This window comes from Chenopodium album, chromosome 26 (genome assembly GCF_948465745.1).
Source record: "Chenopodium album chromosome 26, dcCheAlbu1.1, whole genome shotgun sequence".
NCBI classification, from domain to species: domain Eukaryota; kingdom Viridiplantae; phylum Streptophyta; class Magnoliopsida; order Caryophyllales; family Amaranthaceae; genus Chenopodium; species Chenopodium album.
Window position 1 is genome coordinate 8,389,709 of NC_137859.1, and position 19,091 is coordinate 8,408,799.

At 33.4% G+C, this 19,091-nt stretch overlaps 1 protein-coding gene across 1 annotated transcript; it reads right to left on the bottom strand.

Annotated features, from left to right (window-relative positions):
• Positions 1-14,046: 14,046 nt before the first annotated feature.
• On the bottom strand, positions 14,047-15,991 carry LOC145618574 (cytochrome P450 736A117-like). Its single transcript, XM_081673347.1, has 2 exons — positions 15,038-15,991; positions 14,047-14,775 (listed from the first exon to the last, which is right to left on the bottom strand). The coding sequence occupies exons 1-2, from the start codon at positions 15,989-15,991 to the stop codon at positions 14,152-14,154; spliced, it is 1,578 nt and encodes a 525-aa protein (XP_081529473.1). The 3' UTR covers positions 14,047-14,151.
• Between the last annotated feature and the right edge of the window lie 3,100 nt (positions 15,992-19,091).

Sequence of the window (19,091 nt, forward strand, 5' to 3'; positions counted from 1 at the left end):
ATAGTGGTTGATTTTTTTATTTATTTTTTATGTCAAAATTGATTATAATTTTAATATTTAATTAAAATAATTAATTTTCTTAACGGTACCTCATTTATGCCAAGCAAATTAAATAAAAAGATCAGAGATGCAAGCAAAATCTAAAGACGGTGTCTTTCTTTTATATTATTTTATTTTTGAGGAAAATCTAGAGCTAGGACAGTGGCTAACACGTAATAATTTTTAATTTACCTATATAATTAAATTGGATTTTTTTTTATATAATTAAGAAAACAAAAATGATTAACTTTGCAAGGTTCTCTCACCTTAAACACCTTCCTTGTAGCACCATGATCTCCGTTAGTTGAACATGTTCGTTTGTGCTTCATAAGCTCTTTTCCCTTAGATTTGTCACCATCAACCCTTTCTAATATTACACTCTACACCAAAAAGTGTCAACCCAAAATTGATGATATTAAAGAAATAAATTAAGATATTAAAATTATCAACGAACTATGATCGATCGAGTACTTCACATTTGACTTTTTATAATAGAATGCATGTTGAACATTAATCAATTGATCTATATAGTTTGATAAAAATTACACAAAATAGTTTGCTTTATCTAATATTATTGCATAAGATTGAATTTTAAACTCTTAACTTTTCACTAATGACCTATTTCTTTTTTTTCTTCTTTGAATGGACATAAATCCATTTCATCATGCTTAAAATATAAGAAAACAATTACCTCTTTTCGCAAATGAATATAAGAAAACTATTAATTACCTCATTTCGCAAATACATCCCATGCTTAGGATGATGATCGTTATGAGATGGTAACAATGTATCACTTTCAAGCTCTGAGTAACCTTGGAAATAATTATTATCGGACAATTGATGGTCTTCATCATTAATTATACTTTTTTGCTTAAAATCAGAAATAAGTTGAAGATTATCATCAATGTGCTCAACATCTAAGTTTGGTAAAGCAATTTCTAAATTAGTGGAAGGAGTATTGATAGTATTAGTAGAATATGTTGAGATACTACTAGAAGCCCTAATGCAAATGGAATACTTAATCTCATCATTTTTTTTAGTAAGGCAAAGGTAAAAATATAGTTATTACAATTATAATTGATGGGCAATTTAGAATCACACTTGTATTGTTTGAAGACAATCAATATTTTTCTAAAAGCTGTTTTCTAACAAAATTGTTCTAATATACTTCTAAAAGGTGGAATATAGCTGCAAATTAAACAAAGTTCACAAATCTGCTAAAATGAGTAATATCTAACTTTTTTGGCAAAGTTGTTTGCTTAATTTTTTTTGGACATAAAACCAAGCACTGATTGATACTCGTACATCATATGCAAGATATTGTTTGAATGTACAACCTCCCTTAATGGTTATAACTTTGGAATAGTTATTAAAGGACTAATATGAATTTCAAAAAAATTCTTCTAAAATAATCAAATTTAACAGCCAAATCTATTAAAGTTAATTAAACGAAAATTAAACCAATATTGGCCGGTTGGCCCACAGATTCGGCGTAACTTGTTGACCTATGTAAGCAAGATAAAGCCCAAAAGAACATAAACTCATGGTTTCATAAATACATTATACATCGTCTTGTCAAAAAAAAATAAAAATAAATAAATAGATACATTATACATACTTTGTATATTTTATTATTATTTTTTTCTTTGAGAGAATACATCATATATTACAACCCTTGCATTACAAAAATGATACCAAGTTAAATACCTTACTATGATGACAGGCTTCTAGGCACAACTACAAAATATTTTTTACTTACATACATATGACTTATAAGATATTTGAGAGAAGTAAACTCACTTTAATACATGTGGTATTACCAGTAGTCTACTACAAACTACAACTTATGTACAATGTGGTGTATGTTTAAGCAGGCTAAATGTGCCATCTAGTTGCCGATGGCTAAAAGTGTGGCGCTTGATTAAAAGAAGAGGATGGGCTGGATTGCGATTGAGGAGGCGTAAAGGGCAATACAACGGATGTAGGTGGTGACATGATAGGAGTGGTGTTAAATGGTAGACGGTACAATATTGGTGCGACCTTGAGACATCGGTTGGATTTGAACACCACCACCAAAACCGCCGTGTCCAAGTATTGGATATCCGGTTTGATTGGTTACTTGAGGCCCCGGCCCCCAAAGCCATGGTCCGGATCCAATTCCATGGAACATCCTAGGAGCCCATGGCCGCGTCATCATTTGGGTTGCATATGGAGCTTCAAATTGGCCTTGTTCACTTCTTATTCTTGAAAACGCCTGCATTTTGTAAGTCCAATTATTGTTATAAACTCATCATACATGTAATTAATATAGTTATATGCAATAATGTACTATATCTTACTTCGTATAAGTTATAGTTGTATACGAGGTAGTTGACGTAATTAGTTGACAATCCCATATATAAGTCCAATACAAATTAGTGAATAAAACAGTACTAAGACGTAAGTATTTATTTACATGAATGTGGAGCTTCAAGGATTTTATGTACTCAATGGCACGCTCGAGGATGATCGCATGATTCCCCTACAACATTACGCCACAAAACTCATAAATATATGCATAATAATAAGGGGAAAAAAAAAATGGGTGATCAAAGAGCAGGTTTTTATAAATAGGCGGTCTCTTTGTCTCTTTGATACATCCATAGTATGATAGTAAATTGATTGCATGTTGTGTATACAACAAGTCTCTTGTTTTTTTTCATGCTGTAACTAGGACCTGTTGTCTATAAATAGTATAAAATAGGTCTCTTAGGGTCTCTCTCTCTCTTTTTTTTTTAATAAATATTCCCTTTTGCTTCTACTTTATGTGTGCATAATTATATTAATCATGAATTCAACTTTTTTTTTTTTTTTTTTAAAAGTCTCTCATTTAACTATTTATGAAAAATCTTATAATTTTTAAATTGTAAAATAAAAATATACTCATACTTGAATGATATAAATCATAAATATTTTTTTTTTTTAAGAAGTAACTTTTATTTTTACAAACTCCTTTATCGAATAAAATTCTTCCCATTTAATTGCACGTACTTTTATTTTCAATACATAAATGTAAGTATGTACTACTCGTATTTAGTTATATATATATTAGTACATAAAAGCAATAGAGAAAATTTATAACATTACCATATGCAAGTACTAGTTTATAAACTTGTGAATGATATATACGAATTACATAGAAAGGTAATTTTTTTAACATATAGAGTACTTTAAAATTTGATCATTGTATTATATTGATAACTAGAATATAAATTATTTCATATATATATATGATAAAAATTTATATACCAAAATAAATGTTTAAAGTATAAAGGTTGTATATAATAATTCATTATAACCCTTTTTTTCTCTTATTATTCAATGACTCAACGCTACCCCTAGTTAGAAATCCTGGATCCACCACACTAACAATGATACGAGCAAAAGCAAATATCTATGTCAAGAATTCATCATGATATGCATACGTCTATAAGAACCTTGATTACCTTGCCGCAATGGGGAATTAACTGCTGAATGGCTTTTATGTTTACATTGACGCGCTCCCTTCTTCGTCTCTCCCCGCTTCGTTTCTATGCACATACAATTGACATAATTGTAAGAATTCACATATATATATATATATATATATATATATATATATATATATATATATATATATATATATATATATATATATATATATATATATATATATATATCATTCCTCCTAAAAAAAATAAAGCACTACATTTTTTTTATTTTTTTTTTTAACTATATCAATTTCACCAGTACATTTGCTGAGATACAACTTTGATCACTAATATCTTTAATTGTCTATTAGTAATAATTGTAATAAAAGCATATTATAAAACTAGACATTATTATTACTAATCTAATGATATATTATATAATAACATTTATTCATTTTAAAGAGGTGAAAAATTAAGTCAACCATAATATGTGAATAGTGTAAAAGTCAAAGTGATGCATTTAAAAAAAAAAAGTACATTCATTCGTATGGTGAATGGCTATATATGTTTCATTTTCTTGTTTGAACATTGCATGTTACACACCAAGCATAGCTTGTTCTAGTAGTAAGGTGTACATTTCACAATCTTGAGGTTGTGGGATCAAACCTCCTACTAAAGGTACTTTGGGGATAGGGATTCCCTTTACCCTCCCCCCACTCTCAAAATTCCTAAGCTAGCCCACTAATACAGGGCTAGAGTGCCTGTGAGAGGATCTGGTCCGTTAGGGCTCTTCTTACCAATTAACCCCAAAAAAAAAATACAAAACATTGCATGTTACATAATTAGCTTAGGGTCTGTTCTGTTCACCTTATTTTCACTTATTTCAGGTGTAATAAGTTCAGATAAGTTCAGATAAGTTCAGTTAAGTTCAGATCAGGTCTAATAAGTTTTAATAAGGGTTAACCAAGTACAAATTACATCTAAAATAAGTTTTAATAAGGTCTAATAAGTTCAGATAAGTTCAGGTAAGTTCAGATAAATTAAGATAAGTTCAGATCAGTGAAAATCAGGTTAATTACGTGCACTTAGGTTTTCCTTGACAAACTTATATCGACACCCTAACTAAGTGTGAATCAAATCCAAATGAAATTTTACGTCTGTATATAACCTCGGATCCATAGTTATGTACAACTAATGAATTATGGGACTAATCAATTTACAGATTAGTTTACGTCAGTATTATAAGAACACAATAACATCAATGTATCAGCATGTTGCCATGTATGAATAAGCAAGTGAAGATTGAAGATTGCGACAAACTAACTTTTAATAAATCTTGCTTATGATGAGGATCGTCCCTTCGCTCAGGTCCCACCAGAATAGGCTGCTTTCCTCTAGAATTCTCTATTGCTTTATCATCCACATTTTTTATTTCAGCTTCCTGCTATATGGGAGTTGTTTTATCAGAAAATACATTCTTAAAAATGCACCCGATTTAATATTCTTGCTCGCTTCAAGATCTTACACTGATTTAAGTGAGTATAAAAATCATATAATGAGCAAATTAAAGTATACCTGTTAAGATAAGATAGTATATCTTAGGGAATATATTTGTGATTATATTTTGTTATCTTTAGGTAGGATAAGATTTCCTAATTATTTCCTAAGGTAGATTATTTAGATTCCTACGTTGATTAGGTTTCTAAGATATGTGTATAAATATTTTACTGATGATGAATGAAGGAGGCAACACTTTGTGATTATCTTGACATGGTATCATGAGCCAGGAATCAAATTTTTCTTTGCCATGAAAATTAACCTGCTATAAACATAACAAGCACAAATCAAGAAACACGAAGATCATAAATTGGTTGGAGATGGGTGACAAAACACCTGTAGACTTGACGTATTATCTCGGTTCCAGTGATGCTCCAGGAAACATAATCACGCCTATACAATTACGTGGTGAGAATTATGATGAATGGGCTCAAGCTATTCGACGCTCATTAATGGCCAAACGAAAATTTGGCTTCGTAGATGGATCGATTAAGATGCCGACGGATGAAAAGAAGTTAGAAGATTGGATTGCTGTCCAATCCATGTTGGTCTCGTGGATATCTAATACACTTGATCAGAAATTACGATCGACGATTGGAGATTATGATGATGCGAGTATTTTGTGGACAAATCTCAAGAATCGGTTTTGTGTTGTGAGTGGTACGCGTGTGTGCCAATTAAAGACGGCGTTGGGTGCGTGTCATCAAGTGTCTACGGAGTCCATAGCTGATTACTTTGGTCGGCTATCGAAGATTTGGAAGGAACTTCTCAATTATACGAGAGTTCCTAAGTGTAAGTGTGGGAAGTGTGAATGCAACATCGTTACACAGGTGGAGCACATTAGGGAAGAAGACTACTTACACTATTTTTTAATTGGCTTAGATGCTCACTATGCTGCAATAAGGACTCAATTACTTGCTCAAATTCCTCTGCCTAGTGTGGAGGTTGCTTACCAAAATATAGTCATGGCAGAAAGTTTGCGTGAAGGTGGTATGAAGGTGGAGAATGCGGTGGCTTTTAAGGTGGATTCACGGGCAAAACAGAAATATGAAGACAATAGTGACAAGTTTTGCAATCATTGTAATCGAGTGGGGCATGACGAAAGTGGGTGTTTTCAGATCATTGGTTACCCCGAGTGGTGGGGGGAACGTGGTCGTGGTGGACGAGGACGAGGTCGCGGAGGAGGACGTGGAGCTGGCCGTGGAGGAGCTCGTAATTCTGGCAGTACCTCGGCAAGCTCCTCATCTCAACAACAAGCTGTGAGAGCTAATAAGGTAGCTAGTGCAGCACAGTCACAATCAAAGGCCACCACTTCCAATGAAGATGCGGCAGCAAGCTTAGCAGGCGTGAGTGCTTCTCAAGTTCAACAGATTTTGGAGATTTTGAATCCCAAAAATAGACAGTTGCATGGTAAGACAAATACAATTCCTTGGATTGTAGATACGGGAGCGTCAAACCATGTTACATGTGAATTTAAATTGCTCAAACATGTGAAGAGAATACAAAATTGTCCCGTAGGTTTGCCAGACGGAAAGTCGGCTAATGCGGATCAATTAGGCACAGTGATATTGCCAGGAGGGTTACAACTTGATAATGTGCTTTATGTACCTCAGTTGACTTGCAATTTGATTTTTGTCACTCAGTTAAGTGATGAATCTAATTGTATTTTGCAATTTACTAACAAAATATGTGTTATACAGGATCCGCAGACGAGGAAGGTGATTGGTGTGGGTGAACGCGAGGATGGATTGTATTTTTTCCGAGGAGTCCCTCAAGTGAAGATTCTAGCAGTAGATGGTGATTCGTTCAACTTGTGGCATCAACGGTTGGGGCATCCCTCAGACTCAGTTTTGAGATTAATTCCAGTTGTGAGTAGTAATTCTAGAAGAAATATTAAAGTTTGTGATGTTTGTCCTCGTGCAAAACAATCTAGGTCTAGTTTTCCTATTAGTGAGAATAAAGCAAGTCGTATATTTGAACTTGTGCATATAGATTTGTGGGGTCCATATCGAATACCTTCTTCATGTGGTGCTCGTTATTTTTTAACAATAGTTGATGATTTTTCTAGAGGTGTTTGGGTTTATTTATTGCAAAATAAAACCGATGTTGAATTGATGTTTTTAAATTTTGTGGCTATGGTGAAACGACAATTTAATCATGATATTAAAATTGTTAGAAGTGATAATGGTACGGAATTTAATTCCTTGAAAGATTATTTTAATACTAATGGCATAATTTTTGAAACATCGTGTGTGGGAACACCTCAACAAAATGGAAGGGTAGAAAGAAAACATCAACATATTTTAAATGTTGCACGGGCTTTGAGGTTTCAAGGGAATTTGCCGTTAAAATTTTGGGGAGAGTGTGTTTTAGCGGCATGTCATTTAATAAATAGAACTCCAACTCCGTTACTTGAAAACAAAACACCTTTCGACATATTATTTAATAAACCTCCATCATATGAATATATTAAGGTGTTTGGTTGCCTGTGTTATGCTCACAATCAAAGAAGTAAGGGGGATAAATTTGCGAGTCGTAGTAGAAGGTGTGTCTTTTTGGGATATCCCTTTGGGAAAAAGGGTTGGAGAGTCTTTGATTTAGAAACCGAAGAAATAATTGTGTCACGTGATGTGCGTTTCTTTGAGAATATTTTTCCATTTAATGAGGATTTAGTGAGGGAAAATATGAAGAAGCAAGAGCGATCAGGTGGCAGTGTGTGTTATGGTGATGATGATGAGTGGCTAGCAGCATGTGCCGAGCCACAAATGCAGGAACAACAGCCACCCACAGCCCAGCCAGTGGGTGCAGGTGACGCCACAAACCCCCAGCAACCTTCTGCCCAGCCAGAGGGTTTACCAGCGGCCGCTGGGGGGAGCAGTGGGGGAGACGAGCAGCAGCACGATGCTGGCTGCAGTGTACGTGAAGAGCAGCAGCATGGTGTTGCTCGTGTGCGTGAAGAGCAGCGAGAGGAAGAGGGGAATGTCGAGGTCTTGGGGAAAGGTCATCGGACGAAGTTTTCAAACAGCAAATATCGAGATTTTGTTACTCACACAATACGAAAATACAATCCATCATCAAGTACACCGACACCTATATCATCTTCCTCAGGTACTCCTTTTCCTCTCACACATTTTGTTGATTGCTCACGTTTTTCTGAGAAACATAAAAAGTATATTGCAGCTATAACAACAGGGAATGAGCCTAGATCTTTCAAAGAGGCAATGAAACATGCAGGTTGGCGAGATGCAATGGCTGCAGAGATTAGAGCTCTAGAAGAGCAAGGGACTTGGGTTCTTCAGAAACTTCCACCAGGGAAGAAAGCCTTGGGAAGTAAGTGGGTGTATACGGAGAAACGTGATGAGCACGGGAACTTGTTGAGATTGAAAGCACGGCTAGTGATATTGGGAAATCAAGAAGTTGAAGGGCTTGATTACAATGAGACTTTTGCACCAGTTGCAAAGATGACTACTGTAAGAACTTTTCTAGCAGTAGCAGCAGTGAAAAATTGGGAAGTACATCAGATGGATGTACACAATGCCTTTTTACATGGAGACTTGGAGGAGGAAATTTACATGAAAATTCCTCCAGGTTTCAATAAAAATAATTCTGATTATGTGTGCAGGGTGAAAAAATCATTGTATGGTCTGAAACAGGCTCCCAGATGTTGGTTTGCAAAATTAACTGCAGCATTGAAGAAATATGGATTTAAGCAATCCTACTCAGATTATTCTTTGTTCACATTCACCAAAGAAAAATTGCAGTTGAATGTGTTGATATATGTTGATGACTTGATTGTTGCAGGGAACAATAAAGAAGCCTTATCAAAATTTAAGGCATACTTAGGAGATTGTTTTAAGATGAAGGACTTGGGAGCATTGAAATACTTCTTAGGAATTGAGGTTGCGAGAAGTAAACAGGGAATTTATATTTGTCAACGAAAATATTCATTAGATATTATTTCTGAAACTGGTTTGTTGGGAGCTAAGCCTGCAGATTTCCCGATGGAACAAAATCACAAACTAGCTCTTGCGGAAGGCAAAGTATTAGAGGATGTGGAGAAATATAGACGACTTGTTGGCCGTCTAATTTATTTATGTGTGACTAGGACGGATATAGCATATTCTGTTCATATCTTATCTCAGTTTATGCAGAACCCAAAGGAAGCACATTGGGAGGCCGCACTTAGAGTGGTGCGTTATTTGAAGAAACGTCCAGGGCAAGGAATACTTCTTCGCTCGGATAGTGAATTGCAACTTGAGGGTTGGTGTGACTCTGATTGGGCTAGTTGCCCTTTGTCTAGGAGGTCTTTGACAGGTTGGTTTGTGTTGCTTGGTTTTTCCCCAATATCTTGGAGAACCAAGAAACAACCCACAGTTGCTACATCATCTGCAGATGCGGAATACAGGTCAATGGCGGCTGCAACATGTGAATTAAAGTGGTTGAAACAACTACTTAGAGCTTTGGGTGTACAACACCCGCAGGGTATGAAATTATTTTGTGATAGCCAGTCAGCCTTGTACATTGCTAAAAATCCGGTATTTCATGAAAGGACGAAACATGTGATTATCTTGACAATACCCTTGTGCTCTGAGAAATGATTTTGGCACACCCTTAATTGATTTTGGCACACTTATATTTGAGAGCACATTTTATATGCTCTTTTCACATAGGGGTGGGCCAAAATCAATTTCCTTGTACGTGCTCTTAATAGAGGTTTTGAATTAGGATTGTCATTAGTACATTGAAAAATGTAATTAGCTATCAAGCTCGTCAATAAAAATAAAATCATGTTACGCCATATTTTAAAAATTGGGACAAAACTTGAAACTTTTTTGTTTGAGGAAGGACAAAACTTGAAACTAGACATAACTGGTATGCTGGCGGCAATCTGTAGGATTTGTTTGTGACGTGAACAACATCAATTCTTGCAATTATTAAAGAGTATACTGATAATTAAAAAAAAAAAAAATATTGATACATAGTATACTTTTTAAAATATAGTATTAAGAACTTTTTTAACAAAATTTGAGCTGAGGTATTAGTTAATTTTCATGTAGTATAGTATGAGCCTACGAGGACAATGAGGTAATAAGTCTAGAAAACTACCAATTGTCCTTCAGATGAAAGTACTTTCTTAATCGACGCCTAATTAATATTATTATGCAGTATTGAATTTATACCAATCTAGAAAAAAGGGTTATTTCTGTTTCAATAAAAAAAAGAAAAAAAGGTTATTTAATCAATATTTATAAAGACTACAATTATTATCATTATTGGTATTAGACATATAATTTCTGTTTATACGTACGTAATATTTAGTACTCGATCTTCATACGATCCTAGCTAAGCATGCATGCAGACTAACCTCATGAGGAAGTGTATGAATGAGTGTGGGACCACACTCCTCTTGAAAAAAGTCATATTCTATCTTATGGATGAGTGTATGTTCGGGTGTTGGTAATACAGTTTCGGGTTTGGGTTTGGGTTCGGGTTCGGGTTGTGGTGGGGGAAGATATCGGTCAATATCATCAAGTAATAATGATTGATGATGATCATGAGGATGACCCCTTAAGTTTTCAAGGGACGACGTTTTTGTAATAATATTACTGTCTTTAAAAGTTTCGAGGGAATAAGAAGAAGTCATACTCTTAGTACTGCTGGTTTGATCTTTCATTTTTTCGAAGAGCTATACAACTTATACCTCTTTTATATATATATATATATATATATATATATATATATATATATATATATATATATATATATATATATACTCTGTATAATCGTATATGCTTGTGTATAATAATGTATTTTACGTTTAATAATATTAGTGTGTTCAAATATATTTATCCTTAGCTTTATAAGATTGTAGTGTATAATACGTAATGTATTATGTTACATAGATTGCCACTTTGTATATTACTACGTAATGGAATATGTTACATATATTGCCACTTTCTACCGCCTTTGTATTATATTATGCATCATTTTTTAGGAACTGCCACTTGTATTCTCGGTAATGCAACATGATTCTGATCATAATTGTACGGAAAATGATGATGATGATTTTTTTGGTAATATTGTTTGCGAGGTGATAACAGAATCCAGATTCCAAATTCATTTGCAGTGATATACATTGTGGATTTGTGGAATCCTATGAAACAAACTTACAAACCCCATATACACGTGCAAAACCAAAAATAAATAAATAAATAAATAAATAAATAAAAGAGAGATTTTTGCTTTGTTTTGTTCACCTAATTACTTCCATATATTTTTTGAAAAAAGTTACTGTATCAAATAAAATTATTTTATGGTAAATAAATTCTCATAACCGAAAAATATAAAATCAAGATAAATAAGTGCAAAATTTGTAATAATTATAAGTCTATGCATATGTTCAATTTACAATTATATTATATTACACGCGAATTGTATGTTATAAGATTCACTTGAATCAAAAATGCATTGGTTTACATATTATAATACTCGAGAGTAAGATATAGCTCAGGTGATTAGAGCTCATCTTCTAGTTTCAGGTGATTTCAGAATCAATTCTCATCACTCTTGTCTTTGTACCTTTCTAGTTCTAGATACTAAAAATAAACACAATATATTATTAATCCACTAGAAATTAATTGGATTACTAGTATAATTTAACATTCTAAACTAACTCGAACTAAGAAATAACTTGATAAATAACGCACACTAACTCGAAGCTAGGTCTAAAAATGTACACTTACTTTTTAAACAAGAAAAATGAGTAAGATTTTACTCAAGTTTAAATTATTTCATGGTAGAAGACACTTCAAGTGAGATATAACTTATTTGATATCTAACTCGATAGCAGAATCGTTCCATCCAACATTACTTATGGAGTAAAATGGAATATAATCAATATATGTATATATATCTACCAAAGTACCAATCAATTTTAGCAGGAAGACGAGAATGATTTTTTTTTTTTTAAAAAAAAAAAATTTGTCATTTGTATTACAAGTGGTTGGTGATGTACGGTGGTTTTAATCATAGTTTCGTCGGGTCTAAGCAAATAAAAGTTATAACCAAGATAAACATAGGAGTTTATCAAGTGACATTTATGTAATACGAGGTAATATGTAAGTATGTGGTGCAAAAGAACAACACATGATTACTGGAAACTTCACAATTTTATTTTGTCTTGTTAGCTCCAATCTTTAAACATATTTTGTGTGATTGTATTTATGCACAAACCTAAATGAAATTATGAAGTGCGTTTTATCATCATCTTGAATCTTGATAATATATTTGGGCAGAACCTTGTCACACTAATCCTGGACTCCTTGTGAAACCTATGAAATACTTGAGAAAAAAAAAAATGTATGCGAAGAAATATTATAAGCATACTTTATAATTCTCTCGGTTATTAACTTATTAACCATACTATCATACGAAGTACTATTTTCAGCATCCTATATAATTCTCTTAAAACTATGTGTTATATTCGCTTTTGTCAATATGCGAGGGGAATTATAGTATTATAAGCATGCCTTTAACAAAACAAGAGAAGTAGCAAAAAGCATACTACCCAAAAAAAAAAAAAAAAAAAAAAAAAAAAAGGTGCTCCATAATAATTCCTTTAACGTAACAATGTTTTATTATTTCGAAATATTATGCATTGCAACTCCAATAACAACATAACACAACACAATACGATATATGCTCATCTTTGATGTCGAGCTTTATTTTACACCATCATAGTGGCTAGCTTAATTACGTTAACAATGGGCATTACTTATTTTTAAATACGGAGTGATAAAATTATGCAATGCAGTATTATTACGGCTTCCTTAAGTTTCATTTATGAATCAAATTGCCAGCATCTACCCGTGATAGGAGGAAAGCAGAATGATCCAGGGCAACAACGTAAAGTAGCACTGCAACGCTCACCAACACCCGGGCATGTCACACATTGGTTTCGGAGCATGTCGCAAACACTGCCCGGGCAACACTGATTAGGAAAGAAACAATTTCGCCCCATCGGTCGGCAACTTGGTGCTGGTGCTTGGGCTAACATGATGTTTGAAATAAGTGGCTGCTCGTCGTCGATTTCAGCCGCAACTGCAACACTGCCTCCCATTAGTACAACGCTCATTATAAGCATTAGAAAACCAATCATTTTCATCTCTACTGCCATATGTATAGGTAAATTTGTGTAATGTATGTGTTTGTTTGTTTAATTTTAATTTGGTTTGTTGATGGATGATAAAAGAAGGAGACGGGAGTCCCCTTTTATAGCTAATACCATGCATCGATGCATTCGACTGCCTCGTGCAATTCGTATCATATGCATTCATGGTTCAACTAAACAATTGTCCATGTACCGTATCATCAAAATAATGTTAATTGTAATATACATGAGAAAAAACTCTACTTACAACCCATTTGGTCATTTTTTTCATCTCTTGCTTACATATGTAGTACTTATTGAGTATAAAGTTATACTTAAGATTAACTTGTAAGAAACTACTAACTCTGCCTCACGTAAAGAAGGAAATAAATCTGCATTATAAGTTGTCCTAAAGGTCCATTCAAACATTTACAAGCTAAGTCCTAATTGCTTGATTTCTAGTGAATTAGATTTATTTTGACTTATAATTAGTTTATTAGTTTTTATAAACTAAGACTCAATCTATGGACTGAAATTGAATTTATTGATTAAAACTTATTCTTAAGATTAAGTACCCTGTAAATTCTTACTACTTACATATTAAAATTGTTATTTGATGATGATTTAGACTGATTATTACTCAAAAAAATGATTTTTGTTGGATATAAATTCGAAAAGAACAATGCCTTAGCTTAGCTTATTATTAGGCTAAACATAACTTAATTAGATAGAAAGTTACTTCGTCGTATAATTTAACGAATATGAGTTGGCAAGAGCATATTACAATGATGAAAATGAACATTATTTGTTGACAAACATAGGATATGAATTCATTCATGCAGTCATCTCCACTCTTTTGGGATTTAAACTTTGGATTAAACACATAGTAATTGATTGATGTCTATTTTGCATTAATTCATGTTTTTTTTTCTATTTGCTGTCAAAAACTCAGAGCCTTCAGTTTCCTGCAGCTGGTGTACAAGCTTTTGCTACAGCAAAAAGCGGAGTATTCCTGCACATAGTGATCCCAAAGCTCTCACTCATGTCCAAGCTCTCACCTTCTGCATCACCAGGCAACTTCCAGTCGAACGTAAGCATTAGATTTGCTAACAATAGCTGAGTACTTGCCATAGCAAATGATATTCCCGGGCACATCCTTCTACCAGCTCCGAATGGAATGAACTGCAGGTCATGTCCTCTGAAGTCTGTTGATGAATTCAAGAACCTTTCTGGATTGAACTTTTCGGGTTCATCCCAAGAAGCAGGATCTCTGTGGATTGCCCAACCGTTTATTATAACTCCTGTTCTTGCAGGAATGTTATAGCCACATATTTCGATGTCTTGGGTTGATTGTCGAGGTATTAACAAAGGTGCTGAAAGATGTAGCCTTAATGTCTCCTTGACTACTGCTTCCAGGTACTTCATATGCTCTAAGTCATCTTCTTTTACATCTACGCGATCTAAGGAAATTTCTTTCACCTCTTCTTGCAGTTTTTTCATAACTTTAGGATGCCTCAATAGTTCTGTCATTGCCCATTCTAATAAGGTGGAAGTTGTATCAGTTCCAGCAATAAACATATCCTGTGTTACACATTTACATCACATCGTTGTTAAGGTAGTAATGTAAGGGTACTAAAGACAATCATGTATTCATATTTCAATCTATACTCTAAATTAACCTATATTTGTAGATCTACTCTCTTTACAATTAGTGTATAATTTCTACTGTTCTGTTTTATATAGTCAATATAGATGTTACAGAAAAATGCTAATGAAGTTTTGTGAAATGAAAATGAATATTAGCAACTTAGTATTGTGCAAATTAATTTAAAAAAGCACTTACCAAAATGAGAGCTTTTATACTGTCTCGGTCTATAGAAAATTGAGCTGTTTGATCCTTCTGAACATCAAGCAGAACATCCACAAAATCCTTTACTTTTTCATCAGTGTTACCCTCTTCATTTTTTGTGCAATCATCTAAATGATCTTGGTGCTCTTTAACCACCTTTTCGAGGAATTGATCAAACTCTTTGGCAATCTTATCGACTTTTGCATCCCATCCATTTAGTTTATCAATCCAAGCAAGCCAAGGAATATAATCCCCAACATTGAATTCAGCTAGCAACCTGTTAAACTCTTTCATGACCTTCTTAAAGTTGATACCGTCTTCTGTCCCAATGTACTTCCTTCCAAATGCAACTCTGCATATCAAATCATTCGCGAACTCTACAAACATCTCACTCAAATTCACAGTTAATGACTCTGCTTGTCTGATCTTTTCCATCAGAAGTCCTGTTTCTTCTTCTCTGACACTGCTAAAAGACCGAACCCTTTTGTTGCTTAATAGGTGAACCACACATATACTCTTCAGATGTCTCCAGTAATCGCCATAAGGTGCTCCCACAAGATCCTTGTAATTGTACAGAAGGCGCTCTCCTTTCTTAGACATCGGTCTGTTAGCAAAAGCGATATCATGGGTGACCATGATCTCTCTGGCTGCTCTTGCAGAGGAGACGACGATTGTTGGCATACTTCCGAGTTGAATCATCATGATGCCTCCATATTTTTCAGACATAGATCGGAGAGAACGGTGAGGTTGTGTACCAAGCTGATGTATATTGCCTAGAATTGGTAGCTTTGGCGGAGAAGGTGGCAGGTTTTTCCTAGAAACAGTTGTTAAATGAAGCCATTTGTATAGGAATAACAGGAACAGAATGAATGGTAGAAGTGTTAAGGGTTGCAAATAGATATACTTCAGTTGTTTCTCCAGAAAATGCAGGAAACTAGAAGTCATCATCTTTGAATAATAATGATGAAATTTAGGGGATCTGAAGTTATTATTCTTGCAGTCTTGCTAAGAGGTGTAATTACAAGCTCTTATTTCATGATTTTCTAGGGACTATGCCACAAGTTTATACTTGTATATTCATTTACTTATTATAGTAATCAATATCAATATCAATCAATATATATATATTAAAACTCATGGCAAGACATGATGTTTTGCCATGTGCCAACAATTTTGCCATTTGACATATGATGTGTCGTCGCCAAATCATACCACAGCATTAATTATTGAAAAACTCTATGCATTAACTTTCATGTATTAATGTTAAGTTTAATTGATAAACTCTTTATATGCATGACAATTTAACTTGGATTGTAACTCCTTAATAATTACATAATAATAAAGTTAGTAAGAAATTAAACATTACAGTACTTCATTTTTATTTTGTGCATTAACTCATAAAATTGTAATCATAGAGTAAAAGCTAGATTTTTTTGCATTATGGAGTAGTATATATTTTGACATCAAATTTATAAGGAAAACTTTTGTATACACCCGGTTTTCAGTAATTTACTGAACAACGGGTTCACTTTTGTCAAATTTAGTCACTTTTGTCTAATTTATTGTTACTTTTGTCAAATTTATCAATTAAGCATAAATAACTCTTATATATGTCAGATAACTTTTGTGCATTTTTGTGTAACTTTTGCGCATTTTATTGTCACTTTATAACGGATGGTCAGTAATTTAGAACATCCGTTTTATTTAAAAGTTAGATTGTATAATGATGGGCTGTACCAGTAGGTCTGTAGACTAGCCCAATAAAATATATTGGTCCATCTAGACAATTCAATTCATGCTTCCAAATTTCCAATTGAATTTTTTTCAGCCCAAGATATAAGATATTGTAGACTTAGCCCAATGAAATTAGAGTTGTTTATTATCGGCCGGTTACGCTATACGTATACTACTAGTAAATGGCTTTGAAATTTTCCAACTTAATTAAAAATAAAAATAAAAATTGTTGTTGTTTATGGCTTATTGAATTGCTTGTCAAAAAAAAAAAAAAAAAAAAAAAAAAGGAATTGCTTGTCATATTGCTTTTTTTCTTCCTTTTTTTTTTAAAACTAAAAAATTAAAAGCTTGTTTAAGGTTCTTTAATTTAGAAAAAAAAATAAAAAAAAATTACGAGATAATAAAAGACGTATGGAGTTTAAATTTTTAGCCTAATTTGTTAATTACCTTATATTATCTCTTCTGTTAGTTAAATTAATAGTACTAATTAATGGAATATGTTTGCATTATAATATGATACTGGGTATAAGGATTATTATAAGATGATATTGGATATCAATTAATTGAATTTGGTAAAATTTATTAATTTTACATTTATTATTTGCTTAGTTTTTTTTTACTTGCCTTTGGTTAACGGTGGGTTAGATACTTAGACATGAATTAATTGGCCGGTTTTTTTTTTATTGAGCCCCAAAAGGTTGGAAAAAAAAAGTAGGTACCCAAAGGATGAAAAATGAAGAAGGCATGGCCTTTTATTTACTTAACTGCTGTTGAACTTGTCAAGAGAATTACAGCTAAAATAATTACCTAGGTAGAGGTAAAATTTCTCTATTGATCACCAAATATGCAAGTACTACCTCGATTTCACAATGCTACTAAAAAAATTTCCGCTTGTTTATTTCATAAAATTTGTAACGAACATATGTAGTACTTACTTTATTCTACTTTTTGGCGATTTTTTTTGCTACCTTTTAACGCTGAACATAAAATTTGATAAGCTACAGTTAGTTTCAAAAAAATAATAATAATATACGCAGTAAAAATAAACCCAACACAACACTGATACAACATAATTATATTAATAAGACATGGAAAACTATTGAGATAAAGTCATGCAAGACTCATACAACATACGAGTAATTAATAAAGGTGGTACAACAACACATAGATAATCGTAGTACTTACTACTCGCAGTCTCCATCCCTAGCTACGACAAACAATGTCAAGATTAGAGATGACTGCTTTCATTTATTTCATGGATACATACATATATATGTATATATATATATATCGATTGAGGACATAGACGACATACGTAGTATCACTGATATGGTATATAAGATCGAGTACAGTTCAGTCGAGATGACGAAGTTGTACACAATTGAGTATAAGAGGGCGAAACTGAACGGGAAAGCAGTCATAGGGATCACAACAGCTGTACTGTTCGTGGTACGGGATGCATAATTGGCCCTTATTTCTACAAGTTAAGCGATGAGCATTATTATCTTGAAGCAAGATGCTTGCGAGAGGATCAGGGAATTGGCGAACACCCGTGATGAGTTGTGGTTTCGTAGCAACCATTAAAATGGCTACCATAACCACCATACTCACAACCCTCTTCATCTCCATTATTTTTTTTGAGTTGCTTGTTTTTTGTTTTATGTTATGGTGTGTTTGTGTTTGATGATCATGAAAAGGACTCTATTTATAGACACTCCTGCTGCCCTACCACCCGCAAAGTGTATAAAAATTAATGATAAAATGTATAATGTTATGAAATATATAGAAATTAGAGGATTAAGAGAAGAAGGTAATAAGAGAAGTATTACTACTTTTATGTATTACTCTTGGTAATATTTTGTGCATCATACAAGTGAAATTACATGGCTATTTATAGTAGTAAAAACCACTATTACATTGTGGGCTATAACCTTAGAGGGTGGCAATTAGGGTTGGCTACTACATTAAATGTAATGAAGAAATTGGAGTGTGGACATTCACACCTTGACTAAATTAATTAACTCTTAACACTCCCCCTTGAATGTCCATACAGAATAGGGTATATGTTGCCTCGTTAAAACCTTGCTAGGTAAAACCCTTTAGGATAAAAGCCATAGCTAAGGGAAAAAAGTACAACAATATATTACTATATGCTTTAGTGTACTGCCTCATTAAAAACCTTGTCCGGAAAAACCCATTGGGATAAAAACCTGATCGAAGGGAAAAAGAGTGCAGTGCATATAATGCTCCCCCTGATTTTAACATAGTTTATGAAGACAACGCATCCCAATCTTGTGGACCAACCGCTCAACAC